This window comes from Passer domesticus, chromosome 11, assembly GCF_036417665.1.
Source record: "Passer domesticus isolate bPasDom1 chromosome 11, bPasDom1.hap1, whole genome shotgun sequence".
NCBI classification, from domain to species: domain Eukaryota; kingdom Metazoa; phylum Chordata; class Aves; order Passeriformes; family Passeridae; genus Passer; species Passer domesticus.
Window position 1 is genome coordinate 236,431 of NC_087484.1, and position 20,498 is coordinate 256,928.

At 39.5% G+C, this 20,498-nt stretch overlaps 1 protein-coding gene and 1 long non-coding RNA gene across 4 annotated transcripts; one reads left to right on the forward strand and one right to left on the reverse strand.

Annotated features, from left to right (window-relative positions):
- On the forward strand, positions 1 to 19,845 carry RNF13 (ring finger protein 13). Of its 3 annotated transcripts, none has more exons than XM_064384975.1 (10): positions 1 to 109; positions 3,425 to 3,552; positions 6,332 to 6,412; positions 10,488 to 10,613; positions 12,138 to 12,225; positions 13,951 to 14,041; positions 14,530 to 14,635; positions 16,584 to 16,677; positions 17,025 to 17,105; positions 18,385 to 19,845. In XM_064384975.1, the coding sequence occupies exons 2-10, from the start codon at positions 3,439 to 3,441 to the stop codon at positions 18,747 to 18,749; spliced, it is 1,146 nt and encodes a 381-aa protein (XP_064241045.1). In that variant the 5' UTR covers positions 1 to 109; positions 3,425 to 3,438; the 3' UTR covers positions 18,750 to 19,845. The 3 variants fall into 3 exon arrangements, with proteins under 3 accessions (XP_064241045.1, XP_064241044.1, XP_064241046.1); XM_064384974.1 differs by having other exon boundaries at positions 5 to 140; XM_064384976.1 differs by lacking the exon at positions 1 to 109 and adding an exon at positions 391 to 577.
- On the reverse strand, positions 15,199 to 17,987 carry LOC135278473 (uncharacterized). Its single transcript, XR_010345979.1, has 3 exons — positions 17,890 to 17,987; positions 16,342 to 16,439; positions 15,199 to 15,562 (listed from the first exon to the last, which is right to left on the reverse strand). It is a non-coding gene; the product is annotated as an uncharacterized LOC135278473 (long non-coding RNA).
- Positions 19,846 to 20,498: the final 653 nt, after the last annotated feature.

Sequence of the window (20,498 nt, forward strand, 5' to 3'; positions counted from 1 at the left end):
GCCACCGCCCGCGACCGCGCGGCGGCAGGCGGGACTTCCGGCGCGGGCGCCGATCGCACGGAACGCGCCATGGCGTCGGCCTAGGCCGCCCGGGGACCGCGGGCCGCAGGTGAGCGCGGGGCGGGTCCCCCGGGCCGCAGGTGAGCATTGGGGCGCGGCCGCCGGGCTCCCCGGGCCCTCTGACCGTGCGGCGGCGGGGCACCTACGGGCCTGGTGCTCCGTTGCGCAGTGCTTATTCGCCTCCGCCCTGGGAGCGGCGAGGCGGGGCCCGGTTCCGTGGGCGGCTCGGGCCCGGCCGGGGCCGAGCGCGGCTGCAGCGGCCGCGGTGCCGGGACTGCTGGGAGCCGCGGGAGGGAGATGAGCAGAGCGGAGCGGAGGCCGCTGGAGCGCTCCCCGAGCGCGGCTCTTGGCGCGGTGGGAGCTCGGCCCGGCTCTGCCGGGTATTTGGTTCTTGGGGCTGCCTGGAGCTGCTGGCTGGGCTTGCAGGATGATGAGAAGCGTGGGGTCTGACTGGCTGAAAGCCAAGTTCTTGGTAAAAACGTTAAAATTGGGAGGAATTGTTCCTGCATCTTAACAGGTGTGATTGCTGCTCTTATTCGCGTGCGTCAGTGTCCAGTTTTGTGATAGGTCTGAGGTGGAGATTTGTGTCAGTAATGATGCGATGGCATCAAAATGCAAGAATTCAGACATGGGGAGATTAGGGGACGTGAATGACAATTACTGTTATTAGCTGTCTAGTTTTTGTTAATCCTCTGCTTATGAAATTTTGGAGGGTGCAGCCCAATCTACCAAAATATTTGGAATTTGTTACAAAGTTTCTGTATGTTTGTATTTTTTTTCTGATTGCTGTAAGATTTCCAATCACATTTGGCTTTAAAAGAATAGAATTTAAGTTTGTTTCATACAAATTATTTACAAGTTTGGGTTTTTGTCAGAAGTGGGAGGCAAAGGTTGTTCTGTTGAGCGAGTTGAAATGTGAACATAACCATGTGAACGTGGAATTGCTTGGTGTTGTATTACGCTCTGAAACACATTTTGAGTTGGTTGAGATACAAATATTTGAAAATTTCTTCTTTAGGTATAGTTTGTGAAGCCTGACCTGTGAATTTTTGCCGAAAGCTATGAAAGTTCTTGTCTGTGTGTCGGGTTGTGTATTGCCTTTGTGGCCTCTCCCTTATACGTGCTCAGTGTGCTTGCTCCAGGGGTGTTTTGCTGCTCATAGCTGTGCTGGTCCAGCACACCCCACATTTTCCCCTCCTCATTTCAGACCCATGACAGAGGGATGCAGCACCTCAGGCACAGTTCGGTTTTTAGCATGGAGAGTGGAAAGAAATACTCAAAGTTGTTTAAGGACAGCTTTGTTGTCCTTAAGGACACACTGGTAAATCAGGTGTGAAGTGTGGAAGGTTACCGCAGAGTCAGGTTTAACTTGTTTTGTTTGGTTTGCAGTACAGCCCTTTTCCACGCACCTGCATTTCTGTGTGCTCTGAGCTGCCTCCCTCAGCTGAGAGGGGCATGCTTTCCAAAAGCCATGGAATTTCAGGAGTTGTAAGGCTTTTTGGCTTGCATCTGAGGCCACTGATCCTGAGCACAGAAGAATTTGTGTGCATGTAACTTTGACGGGGAAGAGTGCACTGCATATGCATTTTGTGTGCAAGGACCACTTGAATTCTTGTGTTTTCTAACCTTGGTTAATACTCTTTTAGTGCTTTTCTCTGTGCTGGTTTTACTGTGTTGGTTAAAGTGCTCTAGTAGCTTCAAGTGTATTGTTGTTTTTGTCGTAGTAAAAATAGCTGTATGTTTGAAACAATGATTCTTTTATCCTTCCAGTTTCACTCTTTCACTCTTACTTAGGGCGGGCTGATGAGAGAAGGTGGTGAATCTTAATTTAGTAATTAAAGTTCATTAGTTTTATAACTCACTAGTATTTCTTTCCTGTGAGTGTAACTTCATTTCTGTGAACCAGTTGAAAATTTCACAAAGCATTGTATGTCTGTTTCTGACCAAGCTGGAATCATGTTTAATTAACAACATTAAGAGTTGTTAATGTCATAGCAGTTTTGGAGAACAGAGTGACAAAACTTTCAATACTGCAATTGAAAGTATCAGTATCAGCTGTTTCCTCCAAATACTAATAATAAATTCTAATTATCTTCATGTTAGCTTAAATCAAGTCCACCTCTCTGGTATGTGCTTTAATTAATGTTGAGAGCCTCACATCATGGGACAATGCTTTTTGCTTGAAAAACCCAAGAAAGGTAGGTCAGAATGACAGGAATTCTTAGTTTTCTCTTGATTCTGAAAAATAAAGTAGTGATGTTGGCTGTAATTTCTCAGTTAAGTCAACAGACAGTTTTCAGAAAAAATATCTACAGTCAAATGAAAACAAATTCACATGAAACCATTTGTATAAGAAGCCACAGTCTGGAGGGTTTCAACTAGCATTTTGGATGACCTAATGGAATTTTTTGTGAAGTACTTTATTAATTACTCTAGTAAAAGAAGTTAGAGGAAATCCAGATATTCAAATAATTACATTAAGTGCATACTGTCCACTTTTGGAACTTGTCTGTTAATTATTTTAATTATTGGACCCAGAAATGGACCCATTGTTTTGTGTTGCGACTATTTATTTCCAGCAATTTTTTACTTTGAGACTGGAAGAATCTCTAGAGAGATTTAGACATCTGTGGACCCCACAATTCTCATTCAGGAGTGAAAGTGGTTACATTTCCTGCTGAATGTAGCCCTTCATTGGTGCTTGTTTTGTACTCATGAGTATGAGGTGTACTGGATCGTGTATATTTAAATTCTGAATGTTGGGTTTTCTAACTTGCTTATGTTTAGGTATGAGCTTTTATAAAGGGAATAAGATGCTTTGTGCTTTCTGTATTCTTAAGAGGTTGCTTGCCCACAGTGATGTTGTAGCTAAACCTGAGAGAAATCTCAAGTTCCTTCAAGTTGGTATCACATTGCTTTTGCAAGTGTATTTTTGGAATCTGTACTTTTAGTGGAATTATTTGAGATATGTCAGGAATTTTGCTGATTTGGGTTTGTGCTAGAAGGGAAGTTCAAAATGAAGTGTCTAAGGATGATTAATGTAACGTGAATGATCATCCCTTTGTACCCTTTGCATTGCTTTGTGGTGCCCAAGGGGTTTGAAGTCTTGCTCTTACCATTTTTGTTGTTTATGCATGCTGTCACTCCCATGGAGGGACATACTTCTAGCAAAAGGAGCTTCTGAAATAATCATATAACTTCTAAAATAATCCTATAACTTTAAGATTACTTGTTTCTCAAAGGTATATATTGAATAACATTTTGCATGCTTCCTTAGCAGAATAGTTTTAAGTAACCAAGAGTCCTGTAAAATGACACAGGAAAGTATTTGCTATGTGCCTTGACTCTGATTCTTTTCTTGCAGGTATTGAATAAAATATGCTGTTATCAATAGGAATGCTGATGTTGTCTGCCACTCAGATATACACTATTGTGACTGTGCAGTTGTTTGCCTTCCTGAATCTTTTACCTGTGGAGGCAGATATTTTAGCAGTAAGTATAATAATATTTTTCTACGTGGATGGAATATATATGAAATTGAATAATCTCTTCAATTATTCTATTAATAAATCAGTTAATACAATAAATACTATAGCAGATTGCTTGGAATAGAACTGCCTTAACAATTTACTTCAATAAATTGTACATTTTCAAATGAGTTTACACGTGGTAGGTATTCAGGTACTATGACAGTGAAAACACCTAATTCCCTTGGTCATTTACAAAGTTCCACTCTGACCAGATGTCCTGGAGCATGTTCTAACCCTGTTAATTCCATTCTTCAGTTTAAACAGCAGTTTAAATATTGGTGATGGGTGCCATTTTCTAGGGCTACTGGATTTAAGTAATATTCTATGGCTAGTATAATTTATTTGTGTGGGTTGGAGGCCTTGTCAGTAGGGGGTTTTGTGTATCTTACACCTAGATAAAATTTCTAAATAGCTGAAAATGTCTGCTGTCATTAAGGAAAATAATAAACAGTATAATGAGCATAGATCAGTGGTAAAAGCTGTCGCTGTGCTGTTTATTATCAGTTTGACATACTGTGACATTTTAAGGAGGAAATTATAAATGTCTTTGTAGGATAGAGCTTAAGCTAGTGAAATAATTAAACCTAATTACTGTAGCCTGTTGCTTGTTCCAGTGATATGGAGAAGAGTTGTTAATGTCATATCATTTTTGGAGAACAGACTGATGAACTCTTGGAGACCAATTTTAAAATAAGACTTTAAAGTTTATGATAAAGTGGGGGTGCTGAATACTAAAGTATGGTATTTAGATTTTCAGGTTGTTACTATTCTGTAAATGCTTTTTGGAAAAAAAAAAAGAAACAATGCAGATAGATAATCACTTTATTATGGCACTGACATCACCATTTTATTGTGAAATTTTAAACTTTTTACTGTAAACACATTTCCCATTTCCCCTCTTTTCTCTGTCACCAAGCCTGAGCTTCCTCTTTTCATAAAAACCTAACTCATTCTTGCTTCTTCCTCTCTTAGAAAAGTTAATTAAAAGAAAACAAACAACCCACCCCAATCTCAAAAAAAGAAAAATAGGGCACTTTGGAAATGTAGTTGGTTTTTTTCCTATTTAATCTTTGTGTGTAGTATTCTAAAACAATACCGTATAAAAATGAAGTGTCTTTTACTCTTGGATATTTGGAAGTTGCAGATTAATTCTGAGAATATCTTGAAGTAAGAAATTAAGAGAGTAACTCAATACTAAACTGCTATACAAAGGAGCCAGTGGAATGCTTAAAAGATGCTCAGAAGAGGGAATGTTTGCATTGTGTTATGTGGAATTGCTGGTATACAGATCACTTACAGTCTTGAGAGATTTCACCATTTAATGAGTAACTATTTGTTAGCAAAACTCTGGCCAAAGTTTTGGGTTCCTACCAAGGAAAGAAGTTCTTATTTTCCCTTTAAGTTTAGTGGTGGTTTAGGTCTGTGTTCTCATATAGTTGCAGCCTCAAAGGATCATTTTTGTGTAAAGTGGTGTTATGTGCATGTGAGACAGGATTGATTATTTTTTTTTTAAAGGGGTAAGAAGAAATAGGCTTGTGTCGAACTCCTGGCTTAAGCTGGGGCTTGTCAAGTGATTCAAGGGCAAACTGACATTAGCCCGAGCTCAGGATGTTTTGAAGAAGGTGAATGGCAGGTGGTCACTGGTGCTCTCTTGGCTGGAAGGTCGGGAGGAGAAATTGTGTGGGTCACATTGGTTACATAGAATAAAGAAGCTTCCTTGAAATTTGGCTGCATTCCTACCTCTTTCCCCTCAAAGTCTATGGGAAGAAAGCTCTTTCCAAATGTTGCTCCTTTAGAAGACTTCAGATAAATCATGGCTGTGTTTTGCTCTGAACTGTAGTTTGAGCTCCCCTGTCCGAGGCTGGCAGGTAGGAAACATCCCTCTGAAGCAAACACGATCCTTACTTGGCTGTTCTGTGTGACAGCTGGATGATATGATGAATATCATCTGATTCACTAAACCATTTAATAAAACAACTGATGCATATTCAAGTCTGTTAATTGCAGAGTTCACAACTTTTGCAGGAAACTTTATTAAATTAAAAAATATGATGTATGTATACAGTACTTTTTTTCTGTTTGAATTCTGTGTTGGTCAGGCATGTTATACAGCCAGAGAAGATGAACTAAGAAAGGGCAAACAAAGGTTGCACACATTTAGGGTCTTTTACAGTATTCCTCTATTTTAAAATTAAAACTCATAGTTATTATAAAACAAAACTGTAGAGATACTTTTCAGCTACTAATCTGAATGTATAGCAGGGAATTGGGAAGGGATGGCATATGGAGGCTATTCTTTGTCTACAGTAAAGCAACTCTTAAAAGCTTTCTTTCCCTGTACACAGGTGAATGCAGGGCAAAACACCCACCACTACCATCCAAAGAAAACTCCACATCCAAATGTCCCAACTCCAGATTTTTGCTTGTTTGGTTTGTTTGTAGTTTCTGTTGTGCACATATGATAGTGTTTGAATTTAAAGATTTACCATATAAATAGTTCAACAAAATACCTATTACTTTCTTGTTTTGACAGCTAGTTAAGAAAAGAATGATGTTAACATGTGAGTAGAAGACAGGTGGAATAAGCAGTTTTGTGATTTCATTGACGTGGTCACAAGATGTTCTATCTCTGATGAATATTATAATCTAAAAAAATAGACAGTGATGTTTAGTTCTGTTTATACTTGTTAACTATTTGTCTTGTTGCAAACCTAATTTTTTAAAAAATTTATTTTTCTTAGTATAACCTTGAAAATGGAACCCAGACATTTGATGATCTACCTGCTAGATTTGGCTACAGACTGCCAGCAGAAGGCTTGAAGGTAAAAAAATAATATATATATATCATGCTGGTTTAAGCTGGGCTAGTGTTTATTTCCTTCCAGTGTCTGGTATGGAGCTGTGTTTTGGATTTGTGCTGAACACAGACAGGGTTGATTATACAGAGGTGATTTTGCTATTGCTGGGCAGTGCCAGCATAGCCAAGGCCTTTTGCTTCCTCCTGCTGCCACGCTGGTGAGGAAGCTGGGAGTGCATGGCAGGCTGGGAGAAGACACAGCCAGGACAAGGACCCAAAATGATCAAAGGGGTACTCCAGAGTGTGTGACATCATGCTCAGTGTATGAAGTGGGGGCAAGGAAGAGAAAGGACTTTGGAGTATGGTGTTTGTCTTCCCAAGGCACTGTTGTGTGTGATGGGGCCCTGCAACACCTGCTGCCCATGGAGGAAGTGAATTCATTCTTTATTTTCCTTGGCGCGTGTGTGTGGCTTTTGCTTTTCTTATTACACTGTCTATCTCAACCCACAAGTTCTTTAGCTCCTACCCTTCCAATTCCCTCCCTGATCCTGCGGGTGGGGGCTTGAGGGCTGGGTGGGGTGAAACCCCCACAATCCTTTTTGGCACTCAATGCAAGGCACAAAGGATTCGAGGTAATGGCAGATTTGATTGGGAAGTGCTAGATTGAATTTGAATGTTGAGTATATTTAAAGAGAACTGCATTTGCTGAGCATTTCCTCTGTAAGCCAAAAAAGATAAAAATTAAAGGAATGTAGTACCAAGGAAAAATAAAGACAGAAATTATTAATCAACTGCTCAAACAAAACAAATGTGCAAAGGATCTGATGTTGCCTGTGAAAAGGCAGATTCTTTTGCAAAGAAGAGAATTTTGGTAATGTTTGTCTACTTAAGGAGATTTTGCTGGAATTTTTATCAAATATATTAAAAATAGGTAAAGAATGGAAATCTTACTAAGAAGTTAGACCACTGTTTTCTATGTCTTGATGGCAGTACTGATACATGATGTCAGTTACCTTGCACTGGAATCAGAAGAAGAAACACTGAGTTTTGTGCTGATACAATTTTTTGAAAATCCTATTTGGAAGATTCATTGTCTCCCTACAGTCCTGCATTGGGAAGCCCCTTCACGCTGTGAAGGTTCCTTGCGTGTGGCGCAGATTCATTATGCTGTATAATGCAACTGTAGCTCAGGTTTTTGGGCAGTTACAGCTGTGTTCTGTTTGCTACTGTTGTTGTGTTGCTCAAGCAACCGAAGGGCTCAGGGCCTGCAGCTCTGCTGTGGTGTCTGTGTGCTGTGCCCAGCGCTGGGGTCCAGGGCAGGGATGTGATTGATCCTGCGCCCTCTCCTTACATGCTTTCATTTCAATTGCAATCCACACCCCGTAGCAGGTAAGCAGGTCCCCTCATTCTTCCAGTGCCCCTTAAGGCATTGGTTACACTCATGCTCTTTTATTTTACTTTGTATCAATAATTGGGAAAAATGCAGATAGACATATACATTTTTGTTACTTATCTGTTAGAGTGTCTTGCTTCTTGAAATGGAATCATGTTGGGGTAGGGATGCTGGGCCATGACTTGAAAACTGGTTGTAATAATACCAAGAGAAGGCAAATCTATTGAATTAGCAGAAAATATGCAGGTGACTTTTAATTTTTTTTACATTTTCTTAATCTCATTTTCATTGACATGGAAAAACAAATAAATATTACACCATATGGAATTGTAAAAGTCACCTAGTATTAGAGAAGACAAAAGTAAGATGTAAATGTTTGCAAATGTTCGTGGAACTGGAAAGGGAAAAACTATATTGACTTCATACAAAACGATTAATATACAAAAACTGTCCAAGATGGATATGGCCATGGGAGTACAGGTTAGGCTGTATCATTATTTTGTGCTGGATTAGAAATTCTGAAGACCCAATGTCTTCTGAAATACAGCAGCAAGAATGTTTTGTACAGCAGGATAATTACTTTTCATGTCTTTAGTGTGGTCAGTACACTCAGCTGGAACACAGGAAGATGTGTAGGTGGACTGAGTGAAATTAACAGAAGAGATGAAGTTGAAAGTAAAATGTGAAGGAATTGTGAAACGTTAAATAAGTGCATCTTTCTTAGACAGCAGTGATAAGGTACATTCTGCTCTTTCTGGCTTCTGTTGTGATAGTAGCTGTCCAGGCATACTGGTGACAGTAGTAAGTGGTGTGGAGGCTTTTATTCATAACTTCTATCTCTGTAATATAAGATAGAGGAGGTAGAAACAAAATTATTTTAAAATAAATTTTCTGTGGTGATGTTAATGCTGTGAACTGGTGTCATAGTTCTGTTGCTTAGAAAAGTACTTAAAAGTGAGATGAATATCCAGTTCAGTTTTAGTCTTCACATTCTCTGAGGTAGTTTGTTGCTGAGATTATGCATTTTGGTGTGCTGTATTGAGTTCATATCAAGGGGCAGGCTCCCTCTCTCCGGCTGCCTGACCTGAGGTACTCTGCAGTGACAGGAACCGTTGTTTTCTTTAGAGTCATGTTTGTACAAGTCAGTGTCAGTAAGTTTGTTCATTTTGGATAAAATGTATTTTCTGTTCCACTCAGGCAATTGAAACACTTGTTGTCCATGAGAAAGGAGATTGTGCCTGGCTGTCTAGGCAATTTAGGGTGTGTGGCAAGTTCAGGCTTCCTTAATTTTTTTTGCTGTGGAAGTGGCTATATGGAATCAGTCATGTGGCAGTGGTTTGTCTTGCTGTCCCCTTTGAATAATGTATGAGGGTTTATGACTGAGATGTGTATGCTTTTACAGGTTAGAATTCTTAAACAAAAATTTAGGCAGACCACCTTCCAAATTCTGGAGAAAGGGAATTTGCATCATGTACACCACATGGAGACCGTGAATAGTCCATGTGGGCAGGGAGTTGTTTTTGTTTCTTCTGTTGTCTGTAAGCCTGTATGGCCCCAAAAACTGCCTCTGCAGCATTGTTAATGTTGCAGTGTTGAGAGTAACCCCTATGCAAAAAAAAAAAAAAAAAAGCTGGTGATAAGGTGAAAGGGTAGATCACTCTTTAATTCCGTGTTGCCCATTTAATCCCAAAGGGTAATAAAGTATTGCAAGAATTCCTGTAACTCAGGAATTTCTCTGCAATTCCCCTCAAGCAGGCTTCATTTCCATGTTCAGTGAGTGTTATCATGGGGAGAAGGTATGTTAAAGCTGTGTAGTTGTTTACTGACTATATTGGGAGTCAGAGGGTGATTAAGTGACCCAAGTAGTGAGCCAATTTAATACACCAGAAATAGATATAAGGAGCTTTGATTCTGACCTTTTTAACTGTTAGACAGCTCTGTGTCTTGATTTTAATTACTTTTTTAAAATGCTATGCTATTTGTTACAATAGAATGAAAATGGTATACTCTTTCAGAGTTTGTGATTAAGATTTGTTAGTAATGCAAGTTGTAAAAAACTATTTGTCAGATTCTATAGTAAGTGGCTGTTGACTGCTGGCAGAAGGCCACCATCTCAGCCACATAAAAACAACTCAAAGTTGAAATTGCCATAGTTTCCTACTTCTTGAAGCTTTCAGCTGTAGCTTATTGAGCGATCGTTGCTTACCATAGCAAACCACCTGTTTTGTGTGCTAGGTCAGTGCTGGGGTCATGGATGAAGCCCAAAGATAAAACTTTGCTTGTGTTCTTGTTAGTTGGCGAGTGCTGAGTTTGTGTTAGTGCTTCTTAGGCTGTTGTATTTGTGGTTCCCTTGTTAGTTTCCATATGTCCTAGAACCATAGTTACACTATGTTAATGTAGTATATGCTGTCTTCTTTTTTCTTGAATTACACTGCAGAATCTGAGTATGATTGGTTTAAAAAATTGCATTTTCTTCTAAACTTTCTGATTCTTTACAGTCATAAAAATTCTGATTAATCAAAATACATAGTCAGGGCATATATATGTATAATATGTAGCAGAAATCTTACTATGATGTAGGACTGAGCTGAAAATAAGAATTTTTTTAGCTATTGTATGCAAATGAGCCATTTTCTTTCTATATACTTCACTACTGACCCTTTTCTTAAAAAGAAATGAAACTTCTTTTTCTGCTCCTGTTTTCTAGGGATTTCTAATAAATTCCAAACCAGAGAATGCATGTGAGCCTATAGCCCCACCTCCACTGAGAGATAACTCCTCTGGTGCTTTTATTGTGTTAATCCGAAGGCTGGAGTGCAACTTTGATGTCAAGGTAAGATTTTGTTTCCCCCGCCCTCTGTTTCAAAGAGTTTATTGGTGCTTCAGAAAAATTTGTATAGGTAACATGGAATAGATATGGATATGGAGGGGAGGGAGAATTTTATTATTGTCTCCAGACAGATAAACCAGAGCTCACCAATGTGAGTCCAACCAATGACTTACCTGTGACTAAACACCATTATGTCACCTACACCAGAGCACTGAGTGCCATGCCCAGTCTTTTGTTAAACACCTCCAGGGATGGAGACTCCACCACCAATGTTTTATTACCCTTTCTGTGAAGAAATTCTTCCTGATGTCCAACCTGAACTTCCCTGGCACAGCTTTAGACTATGTCCCCTTGTCTTACTGATGGTTGCCTGGGACAAGAGCCCTACTCCCACCTGGCTGACCTCTCCTGTGAGAGGAGTTACAGCTCTCCTGTGGGAGCTGAGTTATAGAGAGTGAGAAGGTCACCCGTGAACCTCCTTTTCTCCAGGCTGAGCCCCCAAGCTCCCTCAGCCATTCCTTGTGTTTTAGATCCTTCCCCAGCTCTATTCCCTTCTCTGGACATGCTCCAGCCACTTGATTTTTCAGGTCCCTTCCAACCCTTAATCTTCAGTGATTTTAAAAATGCTAAATTAGAATGATTTGTGTTTGACTATGGTTTTCTTCAAAATTAATCTGATACAATGAGGCAGCTAAGGATGTCTTAAGGAAAACAGGGCTCTTCAGTTTGTTGAGTTTTGTGAACGGAAAGGAGATTCAGCTGTGTTTGTTTTTGCTGCTGTGTGGTGGGTTCAGTTATGTGGTGATCGAACCGTATAAATTATGCCTATACTGTAGACTCCACCTGCAGAGGCAGGTTCACTGCGTGTAATCTGCCTTCACTTCAGACTTGGGAGTGGCATGTAGTCTGTCCTGGGAGTCCTGCCACTGTGTGTGCATATGGCTCAGTGGGAAAAGAAAGGGGGCAAATGGCTACTGGCCTTTTTTTTTCACGTCCGCTTTGTCTTCTAATTGTTGTCCATACACTGACAGGACAGTATTGCTTCTGGAGACATGGTTAAAGGAAGGGGTCTGAATTTGAGAGATTCCTGCATTGCCGTTGAGGGATTTCCATAGTCAGTCCTTTAAGGTTTATATTGCATTAGGTCTGTATGTAAGAATTTTTGGTTACTTTCTTATTTTGTGTAATACTAATAGAAAAGGGGGTTTCTACTAATTTCTTGTTAGACAGAGAACAAAGTAGCAAGTGAGTCAGCACTTCTAAGGTCAGCAGAGGTATCTGCATAGCCTGCGCCCAGCAAATCTACATCTTTAGTATGTTGTTAATATCCTTCCAATATTGCATTATATACTGGATGCGTAGCACAGCATTTTGTCTTAAAGTTTCTGCTAGAAAGTGGCATGTGTGCTGAGATGTGAGTTAGATTACCTATCAGCTGCTTGACTGACAGAATGCATATTTTAACAAAACTTAAAAGTCCTCTCTCTACTTCTGATTATCAAAGTAAGCATTTTGTGTGGCTTACAGGTCTTAAATGCCCAGAGAGCTGGATACAAGGCAGCTATAGTTCACAATGTTGATTCTGATGACCTCATAAGCATGGGATCCAACGACAGTAAGTACAGGTATCACTTCTTCTCTCCTGTTTGAATATCATTTCACCCACTGGAAACAGCAGCACCACCAAAAACACCACAAAAACATCAACAACAAAACCACCACCACAAACGAGCAAATATCAAAACCTAACTAAACAAAAAACCCAGATAAATCCTCCTGCTTTTAAGATATAATAACAGGAGATTTTTTCATAAGAACCAATACATTGACTTGTGCCTTCTCTCAACATTTCTTTTGGTTTTCCTTCAAATTTTAGTTCAAGTGTTCTGGGCTAGATTTATATTACTTATGTGGAAAATAGCTGATGAGTTGTTAGTTAAGTGGAAAAGTAGAAAACGCACATTTGGAAGGAAATCAAACTTTATAATAGGATATTTTAGTATTTAGAATCATAGAATCATTTAGGTTGGAAAGGACTGTAGATCATGAAGTTCATCTGTGATAGTCGTTCCAGTTTGTTGTTGCACTGTTGGGTGCATCTTCCTGTTCCTCTGGGCAAATGGATTCTAGCATATCACATGCACTAATTTTCAGTTGGAAAGAGAGTATTTAGAGACCAGTGAACCATTTACTATTTGTTTCTTGTGTTAGCTGTTCCAATTTTAACCTTCATGAAGTGGATATATTTAGAACATCTTGAAATCTAGTCAGAAAGCTAGGTTTGTTCTGTGGTATGTGCTTTGTGTTTCTAGTGCAGTTACTGCTTTCTTTGTGGCATTTCTTTATTTTGTTCAATTTTCAACCTGTTCAATATGGAACAAGAAGACAATAAATAAGAGGAAAATAAATTATTTTCCAGTGGAAATGCCATTGAGTAAACTAGGAGTGAACTTTGACAAACTGCATGGCAGCTGAGTAGCCTGGACAGTTATGTGAAAGTGGGTTTAATGAATTCTCAACCCACGTGAATCTTATTTTCAGGTTTCACTGAATAACCAAAATGTAGAACAAGTCCACAACAAACACAGACCTCATAGAGTGAGCTGACATTCAGCCACATGTGCTTTTGCCTTGAGCAACCTGACTGCTTTGAGATGGACTGAACTCGGGTTACTTTGAGCCTTAAATGTGAAGTATTAGGGGGAAAAATCAATATAATGTGAAGCTGAGGAGAAGGTTTTCTAGAATATGTGATTTTTCTTTCAATAAGTTTTGCATTTATTACTGCCTTCAGTGGTAGACAGAGAACACAACAGTTCATCCAGTTTCTTGAGACTGAAATACTTGTTAATTTTCTTCTTTCTTCTTTTTGACCTTATCTAGCCACAGTTGTTTCCAGTATGTTTATTTGTGTTTGGGGTGAAAAGGAGGGAAGACAGATTAATTAAAACTTATAGAACCTGTTCACAAAATCATGTAAGTTGTCAGAAATTCTGGAAATAAATGGAGCTATGTGACTTGCTTGAATCACCGAGTGAAGAATGGTATTCTAGTTAAAATTATGATCCTGTTTTGTCAACATATTTTGGTTTTAGGCTCCCCTTATTCCATTAGGAATTTCAATTTCTCTACCTGCCATAAATTCCCTAGAAATTGTGTAGGAAAAGTAATAGTACTTATATGAAGTAAAGCTTAACATGCATGTGCATTGGTCTGGATGTCACTGTGTTAAAATGTCTTCCTGTTGTGATAGTCTCATAATGTCCAGGTCTTGCATCTTGAGTACCCATAGATTGTCCATGTAATAATAGTTTTATTTTCCACCTGTTTTTTTATACAGTTGAGGTTTTAAAGAAGATTGACATTCCTTCTGTCTTTATTGGTGAGACATCAGCTAATTCTCTTAAAGAGGAATTTACTTACGAAAAAGGGTAGGTTGACTCGTGTGGCTGTGTTACTCCTTGCATTAGATCGTTGTCTCTTTTGAATATTTATGGCTTTAAAGTAGGATGCTGTGATGACAGAGGTTACAGGTGTTTCAGGTGAAGTCTTGTGGCTGAGAGAAACCTGTAATACTTTGGTAAATAAGAATAATTTCACTGTATCTTTTGATAGTCATGTTATATTTTTTTTCATTCTGTCAAAACAGCTATGAGGTTTTCCTGGTTTCTCTAGGTTTGACTGAGGTCAGTAAATAGTTTTAACACAAAAAATGTTCTAAGAAAGTGTTTTATCATTTTATTTAATTATCTTTACATTGTGTAGGGACTGAATTTTCTATGTTGTTGTGCACAGGTAGAGTTCCTGTAGTGTGTCTTGTGTGACAATCTTTTTACTTTTTTTTTTAATTGTAATTATTCCTCAACTTGTTCATTAAGTTCTCATTAATTTAGAAGGTGTTATCTCTCCCTCCCTACAGTGGCCACGTTGTGTTAATCCCAGAGTTCAGTCTTCCTTTGGAGTACTACTTAATCCCTTTCCTAATAATAGTAGGGATCTGTCTTATTCTCATCGTCATATTTATGGTAAGTATGGTATGGTAAGGACGGTATACAGTAAAGGAAGAGTGAAGCTGTGTGTACTGCACATATCTGTGCCATGCTTACATGTAATCATTTAGTTTATCAATAAAACAGACAGGTGCAGGATCTTGTCAAAGGGATATCAGGATCCTTTTGGATGTTCTCCCTAGTGTGTAACTGCTTCTAGCAATTGTCCTCACTGCCACTCTTAACTCCACAGGTTATGGGGCTTGTGTTTTGGCCCCATACAGAGTGACTGTCCTTGTGCTCTTGTACACCAAGAGCATATCCTGCCTTACCAAACTTAATAATCATTAGTCCCACTGCTCCAGGGTGCTCACTGTTTTGTACTGGACTTAGGTGTAGCTATGAGTGTGTGAGCACAGAGCACTGATCTCAGCACATGCATTGCCTGTAGGGGTTTTCAGCTGGGACATCTCTCCTTGAAGTGGGAAAGTAGCATAGCTACATATTTTGGGATACTCAGCATCCCATTTTTTGTAATCTGTGCCAAATTTATTATTTTACCTTCTAATAAAAAGTAATGCATCAACTGTGGTATAAACACTTTCTTAAAATATTTTTCTGCATTAGTATTTTTTGCACTGGAAGATACATATTTCATTGACAATCCTGGGCATGTTTGGCACAATTGCCATTGCAGCAGCTCTCTGAAAACAAAGCAGAATGATCACCTAAAGATGAAATTTTTTTTAGCAGAGTTTTTGCTACTGTCTTTTACAGTGTCCTTCTGTACAAAACCATCCCATGAAAGCTAATTGTGTACACAGGACAGCGAGTGAACTGTGGGAAAGGTCAGGCTCAGGGAGTTGCAGCATAGGGGTAACACCTGGCTGGTGGTTGGGCTGCAGTGGTGCTCATCAGGGTTCAGCTTCATGGCCAGTTCTCTGCTGTGTTGCTGTCAGCAACCTGGACAGAGGAATTGAATACACAGTGAGTAAATTTGCCAAGGATACTAAACTAAGAGATACTGATTGCCTTGCATATAGAGAGGTCTTCACAGAGACAGCTCAACAGACTAGAGCACTGGACAATTAATTGGTGCGGTGAAATTGATCCCAGGGAGCTTCCAGGTTGGATTTGATCCTCATTCTGTCCCTGCTTCTTTGAGACAATCTTGTTTTCAACTAGGAGATTTACGTGAGACTGAGTGTCACTAAGGATCTGAATTACAGAAGAAAAATTGCAGTTTGTGCATGCAGCTTATTGTTTAGCTGTGGTGAAAAAGCCGGAATGAACAGTTCAGATTCAAATATCCTTTGTTCATTATTTTGCTTGTCATCATATTTGAAAAAAATGTCATATCACAGGTGCTGAATTTAGAAATTGAACAGAAATAGCACTTGGGACTACTAATAAAATGGAAACAGAATATTTATTATACTTATTTGGAGAGCTTTGTATTTAGTTGTTTTTTTTTTACTGAGTTATCTTAGTATGGCATAGTATAACATGTAACGATAATTCAAAGTAAACCCTTTACTCTTCAACCTACTCTTTTAGCTAATATGGAAACAGTTCTGATGAATGTGGGAATAATCCTGTAGAAGAGCTGTAATAATGTGAATCTGTAAGGCAAACTGTTCAAACTTACTGAATTGTGTTTTGCTCTGCAGTATGCTTCCTGCTTTTCACAGGCCTCAGTAGAGGATTGCAGCAATGGCCATTATTTTATGTAGGGTACATACCTTTTTGTTTCTCTTTCCTCTCAAAAAAACCCTTGTGTACTCTCAGTTCCAGGTGCCATGTTCATGGAGAACATACTTTAGGCTTGTTTGGCTTCATCCTTGTGTTCAGGCAAGGAAAGAAGTTATTCTGTGTTAGCTGGGGTTCTCTTTCGATCAACTTACTGCAAAGCTTTATAAATCAAAACTTTTATTGTTCTTTTATTGGTGTAACTAACTGTTCATGTTATCTTGTGTGTTTCCAGATAACAAAATTTGTTCAGGACAGACACAGAGCAAGAAGGAATCGGCTTAGGAAGGATCAGCTTAAGAAACTTCCTGTACATAAGTTTAAGAAAGGCAAGTGGATCATTCTTTGTCTAACTCACTGGACCATACTGCTTTTACCTCCAAAAACCTTGTAAATCAGAGGGGTATTAAGTTTCAGAGACAATTTTGAGTACATTTGAAATAAAGAGTTTTGAGTAAAAGCATACAAAATATTTGGCTGGACCCTGTTCTCACTGAAATAGAGGAGTTCTAACACTTCTTTAATGGGAGCAGAGCAGGCTATGGCTGAGCATTCAAACATTGCTTTAAAAAAAATGGTTCAGAAATTGCATGAAAGTTCCCGAGCCCTTGTGTGTGTCAGGTGGGTCTGCTGCAAGTCCTTTAAAGTCAAACTAATTCTCAATTACATGCTGTAGGAGATGAATATGATGTGTGTGCCATCTGTCTGGATGAATATGAGGATGGAGACAAGCTCAGGATCCTTCCGTGCTCTCATGGTAAGCAACTGTATTTTAGGTTTGAATTTAGATTAAAACAGCTTTCCAAAACACTGTCCAAAACCTACAGCGCGTATGTTTAGCAAGTGATTTATAAAATTCCATTTTGCTAATATGCAAGAATGAATGTACAAAGTGACAGAAGTGAAAGCTTGCTTTCTCGTTTTAAAAGCTAAAAAGCTAGCATTCCCACTTTGCATTTTCCTTGGATATACACGTGAAAGAAAATCAGGGCTTGATGCTGTCCCCTGAATACCCACATTTATTATAATACTTTTACATTTAAATAATTAGGCCTTCACTTTCCCCAAGACAAATAAACCACAAAACTTAATGGAGCTCTTGGTGACTTAGAGGTGCAGCTGAAGGGATGGGTCTGTCCTGAGTCTGCAGCCATGCACTCCACTGCCTGACTGCACTTGGAAGTCAGTTAGTAAAATTTTTCCCTGTGACAGTCTTTCTCGAGTCCAGCCCACTGCAGACGCGTTACAGCTTTCTATACACAGCCAGCACAGCAGGTGACAGGCTGAGCTTTTTAGAACCTCAGTCATAAAACTGAGGTTTCAAACTAGGCTGATAAACAAAGATTTCTTAGAAGAGAAAGAACAGGTTCATGGCATCTCTCCAAGTGGGGGACAGCAGAGGTAACTTAATTTGAACATCACCAACCCCCACCATCAGCTCATCTGTAGAATGTGTTTCCAGTGTGCTTGACCAGGTACTAGACATGGCATTGCTGGCTCATTTAAATACAAGCTCTTTGCCAAGTAGAAGTCTCTCTTACCAAGAAGAGCTGAATTTTTAATACCATAAGTAAGACAAATACTTTTTTTTTAAACACAGCCAGCCTAGTTGCAGTGCCAACTGCAGACCTAATTTAAGATCCACAATGTGATGTCATAAATAATGAGGTGCTGTGATACATGTTGATGTGGAGGTGAGGGGATGATGTGGGGATGATGATGGTGGACATGCCTGCTGCAAAGTGGATGGAATTGCTCAAAAAGCTTTAAGGTTTGTCATCAGATGTGGCCTGTTGTACTGCTGCTCCTCATTCACTCAGTAGAAAACACAGGTATTCATTGCATATACCCATGTGACTCAGACCCTAAGCCATCAGGTGTTTTGTACAGACTATGTGCCAACAAATTTGGCAATAAAATTCTCTGTGTGAGTTACATTGTAAAATTCTCCTGTGTCACTGAACAGAAATGGTTTACCAGGTTTCCCTGTCCTTTTCACTATTATAATGATGTCCTTGTATTTTGTTTTCTAACAGCATATCACTGCAAGTGTGTGGACCCGTGGCTGACAAAAACAAAAAAAACCTGTCCTGTGTGTAAGCAGAAAGTGGTCCCTTCCCAGGGGGACTCTGACTCGGAGACAGACAGCAGCCAAGAGGAGAATGAAGTGTCTGAGAACACTCCTCTGCTCAGGCCTTTGGCCTCGGTCAGCACACAGTCCTTCGGGGCTCTGTCCGAGTCCCATTCCCATCAGAACATGACCGAGTCCTCGGAGTATGAGGAGGATGACAATGACAACGTTGATAGCAGTGATGCGGAAAATGGGATGAATGAAGAAAGTGTAGTGGTTCAGCTGCAGCCCAGTGAGGACAGGGAGTACAGAGTGGCAAACACTGTCTGAGACTACTAATGACCCATAGGTGTATGAACAAAAGGATTCTTAAGGCTATTTAGAAACCTTTGCGTAGGGAATCTCTTTTAATCTGTAATCCATTTGGTTTCTTTGATAGGAGCAGCAGTTCATGTAGTAGTACTCTGGTTAAATCATTACAGGTAGATTTACTTTTGATTCAGGTATTCAGTGACACATTCTGTCTTCTCAAAACCAACAGTTAAACTGGACTTCACAATGCTAATGAATAATGTTAATAGTTTATATCAATTGAAATATCACAAAGACTCTGAATGTCTCCTGTTGAAATGGGATTTCTCTGGAAGTACTTTTATTTCCATTTTGTAGCTACAACTGGGTCATCCTGAGAGCAATATTTATTATATGTAGATATGTGTTACCCCTTAGGCCCAACAAAAACTGTATTTGCATGTTTGTATAGTTTTCCTAAAAATTGTCACCACTGCTGAAAGGAAGAAGTAGAACAGATCAATATTCTATGTGCTGGTATGTTAAAACAAAGCAGAAGAAATTCCACTTTTATCTCAACGCAGTGATTCCAAATAGTCCTTTGGAGTTTGCCATGGTAGCTGAGTTTAAGCAGTTCCATTGAGCAATTCCCAGGATGAGGAAACTTAGAATATATGTTTAGTTTTGAGCAATTCACAAGGTCAGGTCTGCCATAAGCACATTATTATCCCTCCTTGCTACTACTTCGTTGTCTGGTTTCCAGTGAGGAGGTGGGACTTGGGAGATAACAGAGACAGAGGTTTTGTTCCACATAGAAAAAGAAATTTAGGGTAAGTATTATATTGATCCTGGGCTCATATACCTCTTACTAAGAGCATTTTATGCTGCATTAGTCTGCTAAACTGTATATAAAAAATTGTTCTTTTCAAATACCTGATTTGAAAACAAGTGCTTACACCAATCTCACAGAACTCAGTACTTACCAGTGTATCACAAAAAAGGTAGATTCTATATAATACCTCTGTAACTATGTAGAAAGTAAAACCATGCATATACTCAAATGGAGATTTTTTTTATATGGCCTTGACTAAGGAAAGCTTGAAAGAATGTTAATAAACATGTTTTCCACTTTAAATATCAAAAGGACTTTATTGAACTTTTGCATCACTTGAGACCTTGAGTACTCGCCTCCATTACTGAGGGTGAAGTGCTTTTGAAGATGTGTAACGTGGAACTGTTGGGAACCCGAGCAGATGTTTCCTGCATCATGCCGTGAATCAAGTACAAGGGGTTGCACTGACCAGTGCTATGTGCAAGGGTCTGAGCAGAAAACCTTCATTTTTTTTCACTTCTAGCTTGAGGAGTTTGGACTGGCCAGAGTCTGTAGTTTGCCTGGGGGAGTGTGAAGGAGGACCAGAGTGCTCTGAACAATTCCTACCCAGCTGGCAGCGCCTGCAGAAGCACAGCCCAGTGCTAGAACCCTGAACAAGCGATGGCAGGTGAGGTGGTCCCAGATGTGGTTTCTGGCCTTGCACTCTATGCAGCCACATACCCTGCAGTGCAGATCTGTTTTCTGGGCCTGGCTGAGAGCAGGGAAAGTTTATTTTGTACAATGAGGCACAGCAAAAGGATAATAACGAAAGGATGATTCATCTCCAAACCACTGCTGCCAGCAGCCATGGGGTAATGACAGTCAGTGTAGTGGTATATTTTCACAAGGCAAAATTCCTCTTCAGCATGCATATGTCTAGGTGAGTCCAAATGGGAAAATGGTTTCTGAAAATGTAA

What these genes read in the sequence shown, in the direction of transcription:
- RNF13 (XM_064384975.1), top strand. Translation starts at nt 3,439, where the DNA reads ATGCTGTTATCAATAGGAATGCTGATGTTGTCTGCCACTCAGATATAC. An exon ending in AAGCATGGGATCCAACGACA is followed by an intron (nt 12,226 to 13,950) that starts GTAAGTACAGGT and finishes TTTTTTATACAG; the next exon opens with TTGAGGTTTTAAAGAAGATT. An exon ending in GAATTTACTTACGAAAAAGG is followed by an intron (nt 14,042 to 14,529) that starts GTAGGTTGACTC and finishes CCCTCCCTACAG; the next exon opens with TGGCCACGTTGTGTTAATCC.